At 39.1% G+C, this 17,423-nt stretch overlaps 1 protein-coding gene and 1 long non-coding RNA gene across 2 annotated transcripts; both read right to left on the bottom strand.

Moving 5' to 3' along the window:
- Nucleotides 1-3,028: 3,028 nt before the first annotated feature.
- On the bottom strand, nucleotides 3,029-5,473 carry LOC133806334 (uncharacterized). The gene is made up of 3 exons (XM_062244449.1): nucleotides 5,442-5,473; nucleotides 3,797-5,348; nucleotides 3,029-3,100 (listed from the first exon to the last, which is right to left on the bottom strand). Exons 1-3 carry the CDS (start codon nucleotides 5,471-5,473, stop codon nucleotides 3,029-3,031), a joined length of 1,656 nt encoding a protein of 551 aa, XP_062100433.1.
- A 1,345-nt stretch (nucleotides 5,474-6,818) lies between these two features.
- Nucleotides 6,819-7,035, bottom strand: LOC133803491 (uncharacterized). The gene is made up of 2 exons (XR_009877983.1): nucleotides 7,006-7,035; nucleotides 6,819-6,886 (listed from the first exon to the last, which is right to left on the bottom strand). It is a non-coding gene; the product is annotated as an uncharacterized LOC133803491 (long non-coding RNA).
- Between the last annotated feature and the right edge of the window lie 10,388 nt (nucleotides 7,036-17,423).

Genomic DNA, 17,423 nt, shown 5'->3' on the forward strand with positions numbered 1-17,423 from the left:
TTTCCTTAACATAGACATATGGAATACATTATATACGACCAACAGTGCCGAAGGTAAGGCAAATGGTAACGTCCCAAATTTGCTAATCAGGCTTAGAGCATTGATTAGTGTGCTGGGAGGGTAATAATTGATTTAATTGTGTTAATATGTGGATTAAATGATTATGTGATTAGAAATGCATGTTTAGGTGAATTAAATATGCATGTGGGGCCATTTCGGTTAATAGGGGCATAATTGTAATTTTAGCCCGTTGGGGGCATAAATGTGAATTATTTGCATGTTGTGCTTGAGACCACGAGGTAGTGGTGATATATTTGTGATGTGTGATCCGAGACGGTCCTAGGGAGCGAAATAGTCACAACGGGGTCGAATACCCAACTCGGGGGTGAGCCTAGGGTTATTTTGGGAATATAGCAGTTGTTCGGGGTTACCGTGTAACGGGTAATTATTTTGTGATTATTTAAGTATGTCAGTATTAAATGGGGATTTATAGAAACATTCGAGGAATTAGCGGGATGTGGCAAATGACAGGATTGCCCTTCGTGGCATTAAAGGATTAGGGATAGACTTAAAGGAATTTTGGACATTATGTAGCTAAGGATAGGCTTAAGCTGAACAGGATACTAGAACTAACGAAAAAAAAAAAACAAAGTAGAAACCCCTCTCAGCCCATCTCTTTTTCTCTCTCTCGGCTTTCTATCCCTTTCTTGGTGACTTAGAGAATTTTGGGAAGAATTGATGGAAAAGCTCAGAATTTGGAGCTGGAAGTTGAGGATTTGCAGATGGAGGTGTTGGAGATCTAGCTTAAGCTCGAAATCAACATAGAGGTAAGGTTTAGAGCAAGCTTTTTTGTAAATTTCTCTGTCTTTTTAGTGTTTTGGGAGTTTTTGAACTCAAGAGATTAAGTAGAGTTTTGATGAGGTTTCGGTTCAGGTTTTAGGGTTTGTGTACTGCTCTAGATGTAGTGGAGGTATTTTGGGACTCAATTTTGGCATTAGAATATGTTAAGGTTGATTTGCAGGGGGTTTAGAAATCCGAAAATGCTAGAAATTCTGGGTTAGCGGGGTTGCACCGTAGCTCTGTTCTTGGGCGCTGCGGTTCGTTTGAATGCAGGAGGCCTTGGGGATTCGTTGAATCTCCTTAGCGCTACAGCCCTGGGCAGGGCGCACCATGACGCATGTCTAGGAAAATTTAGGCTAGGCTCTCTAACATGGAGAGGGTCGCGGCCCTAATTGTTGGTGCGATGCGGATCTAATTGGAGGCACCGCATCATAAATATAGGATTATGGCCAATCTAGGATTTTAAGCTCGGGAACCCAAATCTTAGGGCTCGGGAAGGATCCTACTACCCGATTTAGTATGATTTGAGGTCCTGGAGGCTAGACTAATATTTCAAAGTTCTTATTTGTTTTAGGTCTTGTGGATTGTTATTATGGATACGTTGTGATTAGCTTTTACGTCAAAGCTTGGGTTATGGGGATTGTTCACGGGATCGCGTCAATCTATAAGCTCGAGACACAAGTAAGAAAATTGTTTGTGCCTGTAGAGCAGGGCATGGCCCCATTATTTGTATTTTAGGGCATGGACCAATTATTTGTGTTTAATATATGTGTGAATACTTGTAAATGCTATGCTATGTGGTGCATGATTATGAATGAACGGCTAAGGCCAGAAACAACAAGGGTCGGGAACGGCGAAGGCCGATAACGGCAATGGTCAAGAACGATGAAGGTATGTTGAATGTAGCCTGCTAGGGCGAGACCCTCTAAGGGTGCAGTATTCACCTGCTCAGTGATGACCGTGAACCCAGCACCTGGTAAAGCACTTGGGTCATAGGCCGATATATGTTTAATCTGTTGTTTTTTTAAACTGTGTATTATCAGACTGAATTATATTAAGTTATGCATTGAGTTTTCTTGCTGGGTCTCGGATCACCGGTGCTCTATGGTGCAGGTAAGGGCAATGGTAAGGTCGACCAACCATGAGTTAGAGAGCGTGGAGCGGCGTGTACATGTTCGGCCTACCTGGCTGCCACGGTCGGGGTTGTTTTGCAGGATATGTTGTAACAATTGATTTTGTCACTTAGGTCGATTATATCTACATTTTCGAAACAGTATTTTGGGATCCTAATTGTATAACTTTTATGATTTTAATGAATGTCCAAATCTTTTATAACTAATGTTGTCGAATGCGTCTTTATTTTAATTCAATCACACTTTTAACTGAAAACCTCGATTAGCGAGCTAATGGCACATTTATAAATCAAATTGTAACGACTCTAAGGTAGTAGGGTGTTACAATTTGGTATCAGAGCGTGCCAAATTTTGTGGTTCCTAGAGATCGACCGAACATGTACGCTCGCTGCCAGTGTCAAACTTGACTCAGGGTTTGTCGGTATTAAATGAACTATGTGTTTAACTGCTTGTTTAAGTTGCCCTGTTCGCCTGAATGTTATAGATAGAGCACGATGAATGTGTTTATATATGTATGATGCCAGGGCATGACCCTTTGATTGTTATATGCGTATGTTGTATGGTATGTGTTGACCTATAGTTTGTGACTGATTGATGGGTCTGGGAGGTGGTTTTTGGATGTTGTTATCATTCCTGATGTGTGGCATCATCGATTGCAGGCATATTGAAGTTATACCTTGGCGATTAATCAGACTTAGTGGCAATAGGGCCAAAGATGATAACCAAGGTTAGGACCCTCCTTGCCCCACAGAACTGGCAACAATTGTTTGTCGAAATGGAAGCAAGACTTCAACAAATAGAAGATGAGCACCGAGAACTAAGGCAGCAAGCCCCTCCTCAGGGTATTGGGTTACAAATTCCATAGGTTGTGGCACTAGTGCCAGCCCAGCCTGTGATGGGGAATAGGTGGGAGCCTTTATACGAGAGGTTCAGGTAGCAAAACCCTCCCACCTTGGCGGTCCAGATCCACTGCAGGCAGAGTAGTGGATGAATATGACTTCTTCTATCCTAGATTTCATGAGGGTAGAAGGGAACGAGAGGGTGGCCTGTGCCAGTTACATGCTAAGAGAAGATGCCCGCATCTGGTGGGAAGTTGTGTCCCAGAGGAAGGATGTGACAGCTATGACCTGGAAAGAATTGAGAGATGTCTTCAATGAGAAATACTATAGTGTTGCAATCTGAGCTACGAAAGTGGATGAGTTTGTTAGTCTGACTTAGAACCAAATGATGGTTTCAGAATTTCCACTAAAGTTTGACCGGTTGGCGAAGTTCGCACTAGACTTGGTGCCTACTGATATGGTATGGAATGATTGGTTTGTGCGGGGATTGAATGCCATGATAGCTCGTGACGTCAGGATAACATTGGATCTGAGGACTACCAACTATGCTCAGGTAGTGGAGAAGGGCCCTTATAGCTAAGGGGGCCGAGGATCAGATATGGCAAGAAGGCACCGCTAGGCGCGATGCTCGGATGACGATGCCTCATTTCACTGGTTCTAGTTGAGGTAGCACTACAAGAAAAACTGCATTCCATAGCGTTTTTAAAACGCTGTCTTTAACAAACGATAGCGTTATTACAAACGCTATATTATCCCATGTTATTAAAAGTCTGGACCTTTTCATAGCATTTTTAAATTGTGATGTAAAAATGCTGTTGAAAGATATATAATAGCGTTTTAAAAATATAATTAGATGTCAGTCATAGCGTTTTATGTATGTAGTCATTGATTATGTTAAATTGAAAATACTTACTTTAATAGCATTTTTCAAACGTTATGCAGAAATGATGTTGAAAGGTATACAATAGCGTTTTTTAAACTAACCTCCCAATATGGTAGATTGAAAAATATAGATTTCTTCTTCCACATTCCTTCCACCTTATTATCCCGACTCCTTTTTTTGGGATTCATATTTTTTCCAAAATCGTTGGTAATTTGATTTAGTTCTTCAACAATTTCACTACCACTCAAAACTTTAGGGGGGCCTCTTTCTTCTGTAGCTCCATTGAACCATGCTTTCTTAGACCGATATGGATGATCAAACGGGAGAAATCTCCTAGTATTTTGGTATGAAAATTTTTTACTATGTTTCAGCCTAGTTGCACATGTATCATTACCACAAATCGGGCAAGCTGTCTTGCCTTTGGTTGTACACCCAGCAAGATTTCCATATGCAGGAAAATCGTTTATTGTCCACAACAACATTGCCTTCAAATTGAAGAAGCTTTTGTCGAATGCATCATAAGTATGCACTCCATTATTCCACAATTTGTTTAAGTCTTCAATAAGAGGCTCCAAATAAATATCAATATTGTTTCCAGGTTGTTTACGACCTGGAATCAATAATGACAAAAATGTATTTTCGTCCCTCATGCACAACCAAGGTGGTAAATTATAGATAACAAGCATCACTGGCCAACAACTATAAGTGGAGCTTAGACTTTTATAGGGGTTAATTCCATCAGCAGCTAGTCCGAGCCTAAGGTTGCGTGGTTCAAGATTAAACTCTGGCCATCTTTCATTAATGGAATCCCAAGCAGGTGTATCCACTGGATGTCGTATCTTCCCATCAATACTTTTATGAGTGAAATGCCACCTTAAGTTTTCAGCCATTTCTTTTGATCTAAACAATCTTTTCACTCGGGGTATTATCGGAAAATACCTCAAAACTTTGGCAGCCTCACCAACTTTAACATTCTTTGTGTGTTTATCAACTTTCCATCTAGAAACACTACACTTTGGACAAACATCCATTTTAGCCTTCTCCTTTCTAAATAAGCAACAATCATTAATACAAGCATCAATCTTTTCATATTTCAAATCAAAATTTCTCAAAAATTTCCTAACTGAGTACATGGAATCAGGAAGTACATTGTTTTTGGGAAACATATCACAAAGGAGTTCTAATAGTCTAGTAAAACTTTTGTCTGTCCAACCATTCAGATTCTTCAACCTATATAAACCTACAATTGATGAAAGTTTTGTGTATTTCTCACACCCTTCATATAAAGGAGTTTCCGCATCCTCCAACTTCTTTTGAAGATCTTCGTTAACAAATTCATCATCTTCACCACCTCCACAACCTATATTATTGTCCACATCATCCATGGCAGCAGTCGTGTATAAATCAAATGCATCCATATCATTCGAAACTTCGCCAACTTGAGTATCAATGGGTTGCTCTCCATGGTGAACCCAAATACGATAAGTTGGATCCATTCCGGTTATAACTAAGTGCTCAAAAACATCATCAACACAATGATGATTTAAGTTTCGACACTTCTTACAAGGACAGATAATTTTATTTGGAAAACCATAATTTCTTTCTACCATTTTCACAAAGTCCCATGCCGCATCCGTGTACTCTTTTGTAGCTCTACATATTTAAAAAAAAAAAGAGATTAACCTTAATATATTTTCTTAGGCCTTCAATATTACTTGAAATTTAAAGTTATTTTTGAAATAATACCTGTTTAGTTTCACCCAATTTTTGTTCAACATTTTCTTCACTTAGCTGCTATCTAAGCTAGCTATATAAGTCCTAGTCTTCTTCATAATCAAAAAAAAAAAAAAAAAATCAGATCAAGAGAAAAAAGGACAAAGATATCTAGTTGTTTATAAATTTATTTATATGTGAGGAGTGTGACATATATAGGCAAAGATACTTTGCCTTATAGGATTCATACTTTATCAATTGTTCAATAAAGAATATGAGATCAAGTTCGAAACTGGAGTAGAGACAAAGATCACAGTGATCTTTGTTCTTCAACCAATATAATTCTTGTGTTGGTTTCATTATTTCTTTTCTTCTTCTCTATTTAGTTTTCTGAGCTATATTCATTTTGGTTCACTTCTGTTTTTACTAACATTACATTCTACACTCTACACATTTATTTAAATGTGCCATTGAATATGTTGTTCTAGTTTTGAGAAAGAGTTTCCTTTTAACTACTGACTTTGTTATTTGATCATGAGTATAACATTTAGAACAAGAGATAATACCAATACAAACAATAAATTTAGTTCAAGTTTGATTTAAATAGAATAACAAACAAATAAGATCATTCAATCTCTATAAGCATATAAGCCCATTAAGGATTAAACCTGATGCTCTACAGAAATTTCTTCTCTCTCTCTCTTTAACCTAAGGTAGAAATGTCTTCTCTCTTTATCCGAAGGAAAAGTACCTGCAACAATGCACAATATGTTTCAATAGGATTAAAAAAAATATGAGGAACAAGTTTGAGAGAATACAATAATGAGCAAAGGAGAGAGTTATTGTGCAAACATTAAAACAATTAATAGACAAACGAAACCAAATATCTTTAATGGAAATGAAAATTAGTTTCACTTTCTTATATTTAATATAACTTGTAAATACTATAGATAAGAAAATGAAATTCAACACAAATCAACCAAAGACAACAAGTAGCTAACATTCTTTCAGTACATATAAATACACAGATATAATAAACCCAACAACTATTTTTTTTAGGAAGACTAGTAGATGTTAGAATTGTAGAACACTCAACAAAAATGCATAAACATTAATATCTTAACATTTAAGCTACAATTAGAACAAGTTTTATCTTTCTTTCTTTCTCTACAAAAAGAAGAAATTAATTAAAATATCTAAAGAATATTCTATTGATTGTTTTTGCATATACAACAGTGACCAAAAAAAATTGTAATAGTATTGGGAGGGAGGGAATGAGCTTGTGAATATTCTTGTTCTTGATGTTGATGTAGTTTGAGTGACATGAAAACATGCATGCACAGACACATTTTGTACATTGATATCAAGGGAAACTATCCATAAACATAACACTTACTTTTTGGCAAGTCCACCCGTTGTTTATGTTCGTGGAGTGAATCCTGAATAACTGAAATCGACGAAACAAATAAGCATCGAGCCTGTGCATCAATATTCAGGATTAGTCCAGCAGAATAAATGATCATTTAAGCTTGTTAAGGCATAAAGGACAGTTACGAACTAGTATGAACAAAAAACGACAAGTACAGAAACACTATACCAACTTCAACACCAGCAAAAACACTCTCCAGAAATTCAGAACCCGTGTAAATTGCTTTTATTGTACTCTTGTAGTCCTGAAATGATTGAAACAGAACTCATATAAATTGCTTTTATCATTAGGCAAAACTGATAAAATCTTCCTGCTTCAAACAATTGCTAACCCAGTAATTCAGAGAAAAAAACAGCAATAAAATCCAGACCAATCAACCCAGAATTCAATTCCAGCCAGAAAACAGTAAAGAGAGAGAGAAACAATTTAGTGCCCATCAAGTGTTCTTGTATCAAAGTTGGTAGATAACTTTAAGATGGAAGTACAACTTTAAGTTTTCTGAATCCAATCATAGTTTTGATTTGTTTTCTTTAATTAGTACCATATAATTCACTCCAAGTAGAATGAAATAGCTCACTTTACCTTTATATTTGGATATTAAATAGAACTCATCATAGAGTATATGACAAAAATAGAGCAAACTCATATAAGAAAGTAGATAATATGCCAATATTGTTTTAGTTAGTTTACATACAAAGTATTGGCTTATAAATGTATAAATCAAAATCAAAAGAACAAAAAACAAGTAAAATATTTTTCAACAGCCCAGAAATTGTCTATTTGATAAAAAATAATTGAGAACAAATAAATAATCCCATCATTTCATCACGAGAGAAACCTCTAAGAAACCAACTCCACCAAAAATTGACTTAATTTCTTTTCACCTACGAGAATCTCAGCTCAGTACATTATTAAAATTTCTTGAAAACCCAAATGCTGATATACATAAATTAGATTAATCAAAACATAGATATGGAAATTAAAGAGTAACATTAGATACCTGATAGAGATGAAATGTGGAGAACCAACGAAGAGAATTTAGGGGGTGAAGTTTTCTTTCTTTCTTTCCTTTCCGTTTTTCCTTTCCTTTTTTCCTGAGAATTCAGGGGAAAAAAAAAAGAGTATGAAGAGCAAGCACTGTATTTGGGTTTATGATGGGAAGTGGGAACACTGAGCAATCACTAGAGAGTTTTTCAGGAACCAAGTCAGATAGCAGTGAGTGTGAAGAGGATGCAATATTTCGTAACTGTTTTTATTCGTATCTATTAGATTTTGCTGATTTTTGGTTTGTATTCTACAATTGACTTAATTGGGTAGTTAATAAAATTTATATAGATCTGGCTCCCCATTCCCCATAGTCTGTCTCACCAAATCATACCAGAGAGAATTTTGGTTCAGAATTTATTTTATTGGGTCTAAAATCTGGACTTGATTTCGAAATTCTGACAGGATGATTTACTTATTTGTATGTAAACTCATACTCTGACGTAGAAAATAGGTGAATTTTTACTTTTTAAATTTTAGGTGGATTGGAGATCTAGACATATATGTAATTAAGATAGTGGGGTTGTTGAAAATATATAGAAGTTTCTAGGATTTTGATGAGGTATAAGGGTGTGGCTCTTCTAGTAATTGGGAATTTTAGCTGTGGGTTCATTTCAAATTTTATAGAAATTACTTGACCTATGCGTTGTGGTGCCTAGTTGAGCTTGTTAGTGATATAAGGTTGTAAATTTTCTATCCTCTCCACGAATAAAAGCCTGGTATGTCTGTACTAAGATTACCTACCTTTAGTTGATTAAGAATGGCCAACACCAATTTCATTATTAGCCTGAAACTGGAACTAGATGATTGACCTTTGAAAATCGGACAAATCTTAAAACTATCTAATTACTGTCATTTTGAAATTTTCTTATTAGGCATCAACTGTGGAGAGGATAATGAAGAATGTGGTAATTCCTGCTAACACAACTAAACAGCAAGCACAACTACAAACTAATGCTAAATGTTAGCAATAATTAAAACTGATGCACAAGAACACAGAAATACCAATCAAACAGTGGAATGCTAAAGTATTGCTACAGCAATTATCTCAGCAAAACAGAAAAGAAAATAAAGCAAGAAACACAAACAGTTTTATACTGGTTCGGCCAAATGGTAGTTCCTACTTCCAGTTTCTCCCCTTTATTGATCTTGATACAATGTGTATACAACTCTTGATTACAGCAGCTCAATCTCTCAATGATCAAAACACCATGATCATGAACAAATACAAAAAAATACTCTCGGGAAAAATTTTGCCTCTCAAAACACTTGAGAACAAGAAAAGTGATTCTTGTTCAGACTTTAATCTCCTTAGCTATGATTCAGTATGAATCAATCTCACTAACTCATCATACTCTGTACTCCAAAAATCCAGGTATACCCTTTACCATTCAATTACTAAAGAGAAAACTACAACATTTTTAAAAACAATTCTATCTGTTCACATCGTTCTATGCCCCTTGGAGTTTCTTTTTGGTGTTTTCTATTACTTAACATCAGCACTATGCCCAGGTCAGAAACCGATTGCAGAGTCTTACAGAGAAACAAGCTCAAATTATTGAAGAAAACAAGTTATACATCAAGGAGTTAGAGGAAAGACAGAGAATTGTTTTTAAAAATGAGTTTAATGTATACAATTAGAAGAAACAAAAATGCATGCACTTACTTGCTGGGTAGAGGTGTACTTCGGAGCTGCTTGATTAACTGAGAGAGAGTGATCGGACGGGAGAGGAACCGACTGAGAGAACCGAGAGAGACCCTTGGCTGTGCTAACTGAGAGAACCGAGATGCGGGTAGGAGAGGCGCTGGGTTCGGCTGGGTTCCTCTGAGAGAGATTCACAGTGAGCGGGTGGGAGAGGCACTGGGTTCGTCGGCGCTGGGTTCGTCTGAGAGTGATTTACAGTGAGCGGGTGGGAGAGGCACTGGGTTCGTCTGGGTTCCTCTGAGAGAGGGATTCACAGTGAGTGGGTGGGAGAGGCGAGTTCGTCTGGGTTCCTTTGAGAGAGAGATGGATTATGCTATTGAGTGAAAATGGAGAAAATGGGAGAGACGGGTAACGTGGGAAGAGAGAGACAGAAGGGAATGAGGGAGGGGAAATGGATTTTTCTTTGTCTTTTCCTTTTTCAATTAAGCTGTTTTGACAAAAAAAAAAGAACAACAATAAGCGCCAATAATGAAATAATACTCCCGCCAATTAAATGAACAGTGTGCTGTATAGATTATGTAACTTTTTAATAGCATTTTTTTAATAATGTCCAAATGCAATGCTATTAATGAAGCTTTTTCTTGTAGTGCTTCTAAGCCTTCTTAGTGTTCTTGAGTTTGAAAATGGAGAGAAAACTCGAGAGAGAATTTTCAAACAAGATGAGAGTGATTGTGAGAGAGAGGGGGTCGGTTTTGGGGAGGGTTAGAAGAGTTTAGACAACTCTTAAATATCTTAAAACACTTGAGTGTTTTTTTTTACTATCCACTTGATGCCTATTAACACTAAATTTAAATTGGGGATTAAAACTAAAATAATTTGGTTTACCTAATATTTTCCCTCACATGGCCGGCAACCCTTTATTTTATTTCTGATATATATATATATATTTATAATGGTTAATAAATATTTCCTAAGAAGAAAAATCCAAATTGACTTTCTATAACCTTTTTCACTCATAATAAAGTTATTATATTTAAAAAAAAAAAAAAAAACTTAATAGATAATATTTAAATTAAATGTCTCTCACATTTAATTTAATTAATCACACAATAAAATTTAACTTAAGGTCCATTCATGGAACAAAATTCCCAAAATCGGTAAAATTAAGCATTTAACACAAAATACCCTAAAATTTCCATTTTCTCTTAGGTTTATTATTTTTGACTAAACTTTAATTTTTATGAATGTATTTTATGCCCAAAATATATTTTCCATAGGCTTTGCATTTTATTTTCTGAGATTTTAACCCGATTAGGGTTTTTGTGTCGGCCCAAGACCGAAAGTCTTATCTTGACTTTTAAATCACAAAATTCATAATTTGGCTAGCAATAACTCATGGACATAAATTCCAAACAAATATAATATTATTTAAAATAATATTCTGAACTCGGGGAAAAAAATCTCGACCCGAGTCGTTTAAAGGTACCCGAAACGCAGGGCGTTACAATACCTACAATTTATAGAGGTTTCGTCCTCGAAACTTAAAACAAATGAGGATACATCTACCTTTTCTTGTCTTATGTTTCCCAGGTTGCCTCTTCCATGCCATGGTTAGACCACTGCACCTTTACCAACAAAACAATCTTGTTCCTCAACACATTTTCCTTTTGGTCTAGAATCATCACTGGCTTCTCCTCATAGACGAGTTGAGGATCAATGCTTAGTTGCTCATAGGTGAGTACATGCGAGGGATCATGCATGTCTTTTCTCAACAAGGATACATGAAACACGTCATGCACCTTAGACAGGGCAGGCGGAAGAGCTAAACGATAAGCTACTTCCTCGATCCTCTCTATGATTTCGAAAGGTCCAACAAACCTTCGGCTAAGCTTTCCTTTCTTTCCGAACCGCATCGCCCCTCGTAGCGGAGCTACCTTTAGTAGCACATTATCACCATACTCAAACACCAGGGGTCTCCTACGTCGGTCGGCATATTTGCGTTGTCGATCTACGGAAGTTTGCAAGTGTTTCTTTATCTTCTGGATGTCCTCGGTATCATCTGATCTGAGAAAATTTCTTTCACCGACCTCGTGCCAATGAATCGGTGATCGACATTTCCTTCCATACAAAGCCTCATATAGAGCCATCTTGATGGAATCATGATAGCTGTTGTTGTAAGCGAACTCTATCAGTGGAAGCTTCTTATTACATGACACTTGAAAGTCGAGCACACAGGCTCTTAGCATATCTTCCAGGGTCTCAATTGTTTGTTTGCTTTGATCGTCTGTTTACGGGTGGAAAGAAGTGCTGAACTTTTGTTTAGTACCCAACCTCGTTTGGATTCTATCCCATAATGCCGAGGTGAAACATCCGTCATGATTTGATACAATGGAGTTGGGTACACTATGCAGTCTTGCTATTTCTACAATGTAAATATCTGCTAACTTATGTGCCCCATAAGTTACCCAGATCAGCAAGAAATGAGCAGACTTAGTCAGCCTATCTATGATAACGTAAATGGCATTGTGCCCCTTGGGAGTGGTTGGTAAACCCGTAACAAAGCCCATAGTGACCATCTGCCACTTCCATTCTGGAAATTCTAAGGGCTGCAACAATCCAGCAGGCCGTTGATGCTCGGCCTTTGTTTGTTGACAAGTCAAGCAGTGTGCCACATCTTCTACCATCTCATTTTTCATCATAGGCCACCAAAAGTACTTCTTCAAGTCTTGGTACATTTTCGTGGTACCCAAATGCATGGCATAATGAGCATTTGGTACATTCTGTTGTCTGCTTCTTGATCTCGTCATCGTCCGGAACACATACTCTGCCCTTGAACCCCAATACTCCATCTTTAGAGATATGAAATTATGGTCGCCCCTCATCCCTCACTTTGTACATTAGTCTTTGTACCAGTGGATTGACTAACTGCCCCCCTTTTATAACGTCCATAATGGTAGGCTTGATAGAGAGGTTAGCCAATTGATCGAATACTAACTCTAAATCCAAGGTAGCAAGGTCGGCATGTAACTACGATGAAATCTCTTTCATTGTCATCATGTAAGCACTTAGATGTCGACTCAATGCATCTGCCACCTTGTTTGCTTTTCCTGGGTAGTATAGAATGTCGCAGTCGTAGTTGTTGAACATCTCCAACCATCGACGTTGTCTCATATTCAATTCCTTCTAAGTGAAGAAAATCTTCAGGCCTTTGGGATTAGTGTTGATGTCGCAGTGTATCCCGTACAGGTAGTGCCTCAAAATTTTTAGTGCGAAAACCACCGCTGCCAGCTCTAAGTCATGAGTTGGATAGTTCTTCTCGTAATTTTTTAGTTGTCGAGAAGCATAAGAAATTGGATGAGTTTGTTAGTCTGACTTAGAACCAAATGATGGTTTCAGAATTTCCACTAAAGTTTGACCGGTTGGCGAAGTTCGCACTGGACTTGGTGCCTACTGATATGGTATGGAATGATTGGTTTGTGCGGGGATTGAATGCCATGATAGCTCGTGACCTCAGGATAACATTGGATCTGAGGACTACCAACTATGCTCAGGTAGTGGAGAAGGGCCCTTATAGCTAAGGGGGCCGAGGATCAGATATGGCGAGAAGGCACCGCTAGGCGCGATGCTCGGATGACGGTGCCTCATTTCACTGGTTCTAGTTGAGGTACTGGTCCCAGTGAGCAAAAGAGAAAGGCCCCAGATTCTGTTGTTCCTCCTGGTTCAGATAGGAGAGCACGGGGTGCTTTCTGTGGCTGTCAGGGTGGGGGAGATAACTGGAGATGCTTCTTGGAGTGTCCTTGGTGCAGGTGACGACATCAGGGGGGGGTGCCTAGCTAGAGCGTGCTTCACTTGTGGGAATGTTAGTAATTTGAGGAAGGACTGCCCACAATCCAGGAAAGAAGAATTGAAGAAGAGCGACAACCTTACTCCAGCCAGAGTATTTACCTTGACCCAGACTGAGGCTAAGGCTAGTCCCTTGGTCGTGACAGGTCAGATTTCTTGTGTCGGTTCTTCATTTACTGCATCGATCGATTCACGAGCTACTCATTTGTTTGTCTCCACTAGAGTGATAGATAATTGGTGTAGATCTTGTGATATGTATGTTAGGGGATTCAGGACTTTGTTGCCAATGGGGGAACTAGTAGTCTCTAGGAGATGGGTTAGGGAATTCCAATAGAGATAGACAATAGGGAGTTGTATGTGGATCTAATTGAGATAGCGATGGATGACCTTGATATGATCTTGGGGATGGACTGTTATCAAAGTACGAGGCAATGATAGACTACAAGCGAAGAATGGTGACCTTTGAATCAGAAGGGGAGGTACCTTTTGTATTCGTGGGGACAGTGAATGGGCCATGAGTACCTATGATTTCTGCACTAAAGGCTAGAGGCCTAATGCAAGAAGGTTGCATAGGATTCCTAGCAAACATAGTGGACACCTCAAGGATAGTTCCAGTGGGACCGGATAAGACCAGACTAGTGTGTGAGTTTCTTGATGTATTTCTAGCAGACCTGCCAGGGTTGCCACCACACCGAGAGATCGAGTTTGTCATAGAGTTGGCACCAAGGGTGGAGCCAGTATCCAGGACACCTTATAGAATGGCTCCAGCAGAGCTGAAGGAACTAAAAATTCGATTGCAGGAGTTACTAGATCTAGGATTCATTAGAACCAGTTTTTCGCCATGGGGTGCCCCAGTGTTGTTCGTTAAGAAGAAGGACGGGACCCTACGGATGTGCATTGACTACAGAGAGCTCAATAAGTTAACCATTAAGAATAAGTATCCACTGCCCAAGATCGATGACTTGTTTGGCCAACTACAAGGGAAGACGATATTCTCTAAGATCGACCTTCGGTCTAGCTACCATCAATTAAGGATTAAAGAGGAGGACATAACAAAGACCGCATTCCGTACGAGGTATAGACATTATGAGTTACCGGTCATGTACTTTGGATTAACCAATGTCGTAGCAACTTTTATAGACTTGATGGATAGGGTCTTCAGGGATTATTTGGATAAGTTCATGATCGTATTCATCCACGATATACTGGTGTACTTCCAGTCAGAGATAGAGCACGAGCAACATCTTCATTTAGTAATACATCGGTTGAGAGAGCATATGTTATATGCTAAGTTCAGTAAATGTGAGTTTTTATTGCCCCAAGTAACATTTCTGGGCTACATTGTGAGTAAGTAAGGGATTCCGGTGAACCCAAGCAAGTTTGAGGAAGTGAGAGATTGGCCTAGGTCAAGCAATATACCAAAGGTTAGAAGCTTTTTTGGATTAGCAGGGTACTATTGGCGGTTCGTTGAGGGATTCTCTAGAATAGCCACACCGTTGACTGAGCTAACGCGTAAGACGACCAAGTATGTCTAGAGAGATAGATGTGAGAATAGTGTCAAGGATTTGAAGCGGCGACTGATCATCGCGCCGGTATTGAGCCTTCCATCAGACAATGAGAAGTTCGTAGTCTACTATGATGCTTCTAGGCAGGGTTTGGGGTGTGTATTGATGCAAGCTAGAAAGGTAATAGCCTACGCATCGAGACAGCTGAAGGACTATGAGCAGAGGTATCCCACCCACAATCTTGAATTGGCAGCAGTGGTATTTTCACTAAATGAATGTAGATATTATCTGTATGGAGAGAAGTGTGAAATATACGTCGACCATAAAAGTCTAAGGTATTTCTTTACTTAGAAGGATCTGAATATACGTCAAAGGCGTTGGCTAGAATTGGTAAAGGACTATGACTACGACATTTTATACTATCCAGGGAAGGCCAATGTGGTGGCCGACACATTGACTAGGAAGGGCCCAAGGCAGTTATTCAGTGCGAGGCATCACTCTTCAGCCCACGCTCCTTGAGATGATCAAGGAAGTGCTGGAGAAGGATCCCCAGATGAGGAAACACAAGGAGGATGTCTTGGATGGAATGGCTAAGGACTATTCTATTTTAGAGATGGGTCTATTGAGGTATAAGGGTCAGATTTATGTTTCGATAGATTCCAGCGAGAGATTTTAGATGAGTCTCATATTGCTCCCTACTCCTTACATCCGGGTACAACGAAGATGTACAAAGACTTGAGAACTTTGTGTTGGTGGGTGGGGATGAAGAGGGACATAGTGGATTATGTGGCCAAGTGTTTAATGTGTAAGCAGGTGAAAGCTGAACATCAAAGGCTAGCATAGTTGCTAAATCCTTTAGGGATTTCGGAGTGGAAATGGGAGGATATCACCATGGACTTCATGGTTGGATTGCCGAAGACAGTGGGACAGTATGAATCTGTGTGGGTGATTGTGGATAGGTACACCAAATCAACTGAATTTTGGCTGGTTAAGACAACTCATACAGTGGAGAAGTATGCTGAGTTATATGTGAAGGAAATTGTGCAACTTCATTGGGCTCCGAGGTCGATAGTATCCGACAGGGACCCCACCTTCACCTCTAAGTTTTGGGAGAGCCTACAGAAGGCTATGGGTACACAGTTATGGTTTAGTACCGCTTATCATCCTCACACGAATAGACAGTCTGAGAGGAAAATTCAGATACTAGAGGACATGCTACGAGCCTGTGTGCTGGATTTGGGGTGATCTTGTAGTAGTATCTTCGTTTGATTGAGTTTTCATACAATAACAGCTACCAGGCAACTATCGGAGTGGCTCTGTATGAAATGCTATATGGGAGGAAGTGCATATCACCCATCCATTGGGATGAGATGGGTGAGAGGAACTATTTAGTTCCTGAGGTTGTACAGAGGACTAATGAGTCGATTGAGACGCAGGAATGTAGAGTTTCAAGTCGGGGATCACATATTTCTCAGAGTCTCCCTTGAGAGGGGTGAAATGATTTGGAGTGAGAGGCAAGTTAAGCCCGAGGTTTTTTGGCCCCTTCGAGATTCTGAAATGGGTTGCGAAGGTAGCTTATAGATTGGCAATGCCTTCAGCCTTATCAGGGGTACACAACGTATTTCATGTGTCCATGCTCTAGAAGTATGTATCAGATTCTATCCATTTACTGAGTTATGAGAACTTGGAGCTAGGTCAAGATTTGTCTTATGGAGAGAAGCCGATTTAGATTTTAGACTGAAAAGATAAAGTCTTGCAGAACAAGACCATTGCCTTAGTAAGGCTAAGATAAAGTCTTATGGATGAGATTTGTCTTGTGGAGGAACAACAAATTTGAAGAGGCAACTTTGGAGCTTAAGGCTAAGATGCGGGATCGACATCCTAAGTTATTCAGGTAAATTTCGAGGACGAAATTTCTGTAAGGAAGGGATAGTTGTAAGAAATGGCGAAGGCTATCAGCACGTTAATCTATCAGCACGAGACACAGGTAAGAAAACTTTTTTTCCATGTAGAGCAGGGCATGGCCTCATTATTTGTGTTTTTGGGCATGGTCCTATTATTTATGTTTAATATATGTGTGAATACCTGTAAATGCTATGTTATGTGGTGCATGAGTATGAATGAACGGCAAGGGCCAGGAACGGCGAAGACTGAGAACGGCAAAGGCCGGGAATGGTGAAGGCATGTTGAATGCAGACCGCTAGGGCAAGACCCTCTAAGGGTTCAGTATTCACCCGCTCTGTGATGAGCGTGAACCCAGTGCCTTGTAAAGCACCTAGGTCGGCACAGGCTGGTATATGTTTAATATGTTGTTTGTTTAAATTGTGTATTATCGGATTGAATTATATTATGTTATGCGTTGAGCTTTCTTGCTGGGCCTCGGCTCACGGGTGCTCTATGGTGCAAGTAAGGGCAAGGGAAAGGTCAACCAACCACATGAGTTGGATAGAGTGGAGCAGCTTGTACATGTTCGACCTACCTGGCTGTCACGGCCGGGGTTTTTTTGCGAGTCGCTTAGGTCGACTGTATCTACATTTTTGAGTTGTAGT

This window comes from Humulus lupulus, chromosome X (assembly GCF_963169125.1).
Source record: "Humulus lupulus chromosome X, drHumLupu1.1, whole genome shotgun sequence".
Taxonomy (NCBI): domain Eukaryota; kingdom Viridiplantae; phylum Streptophyta; class Magnoliopsida; order Rosales; family Cannabaceae; genus Humulus; species Humulus lupulus.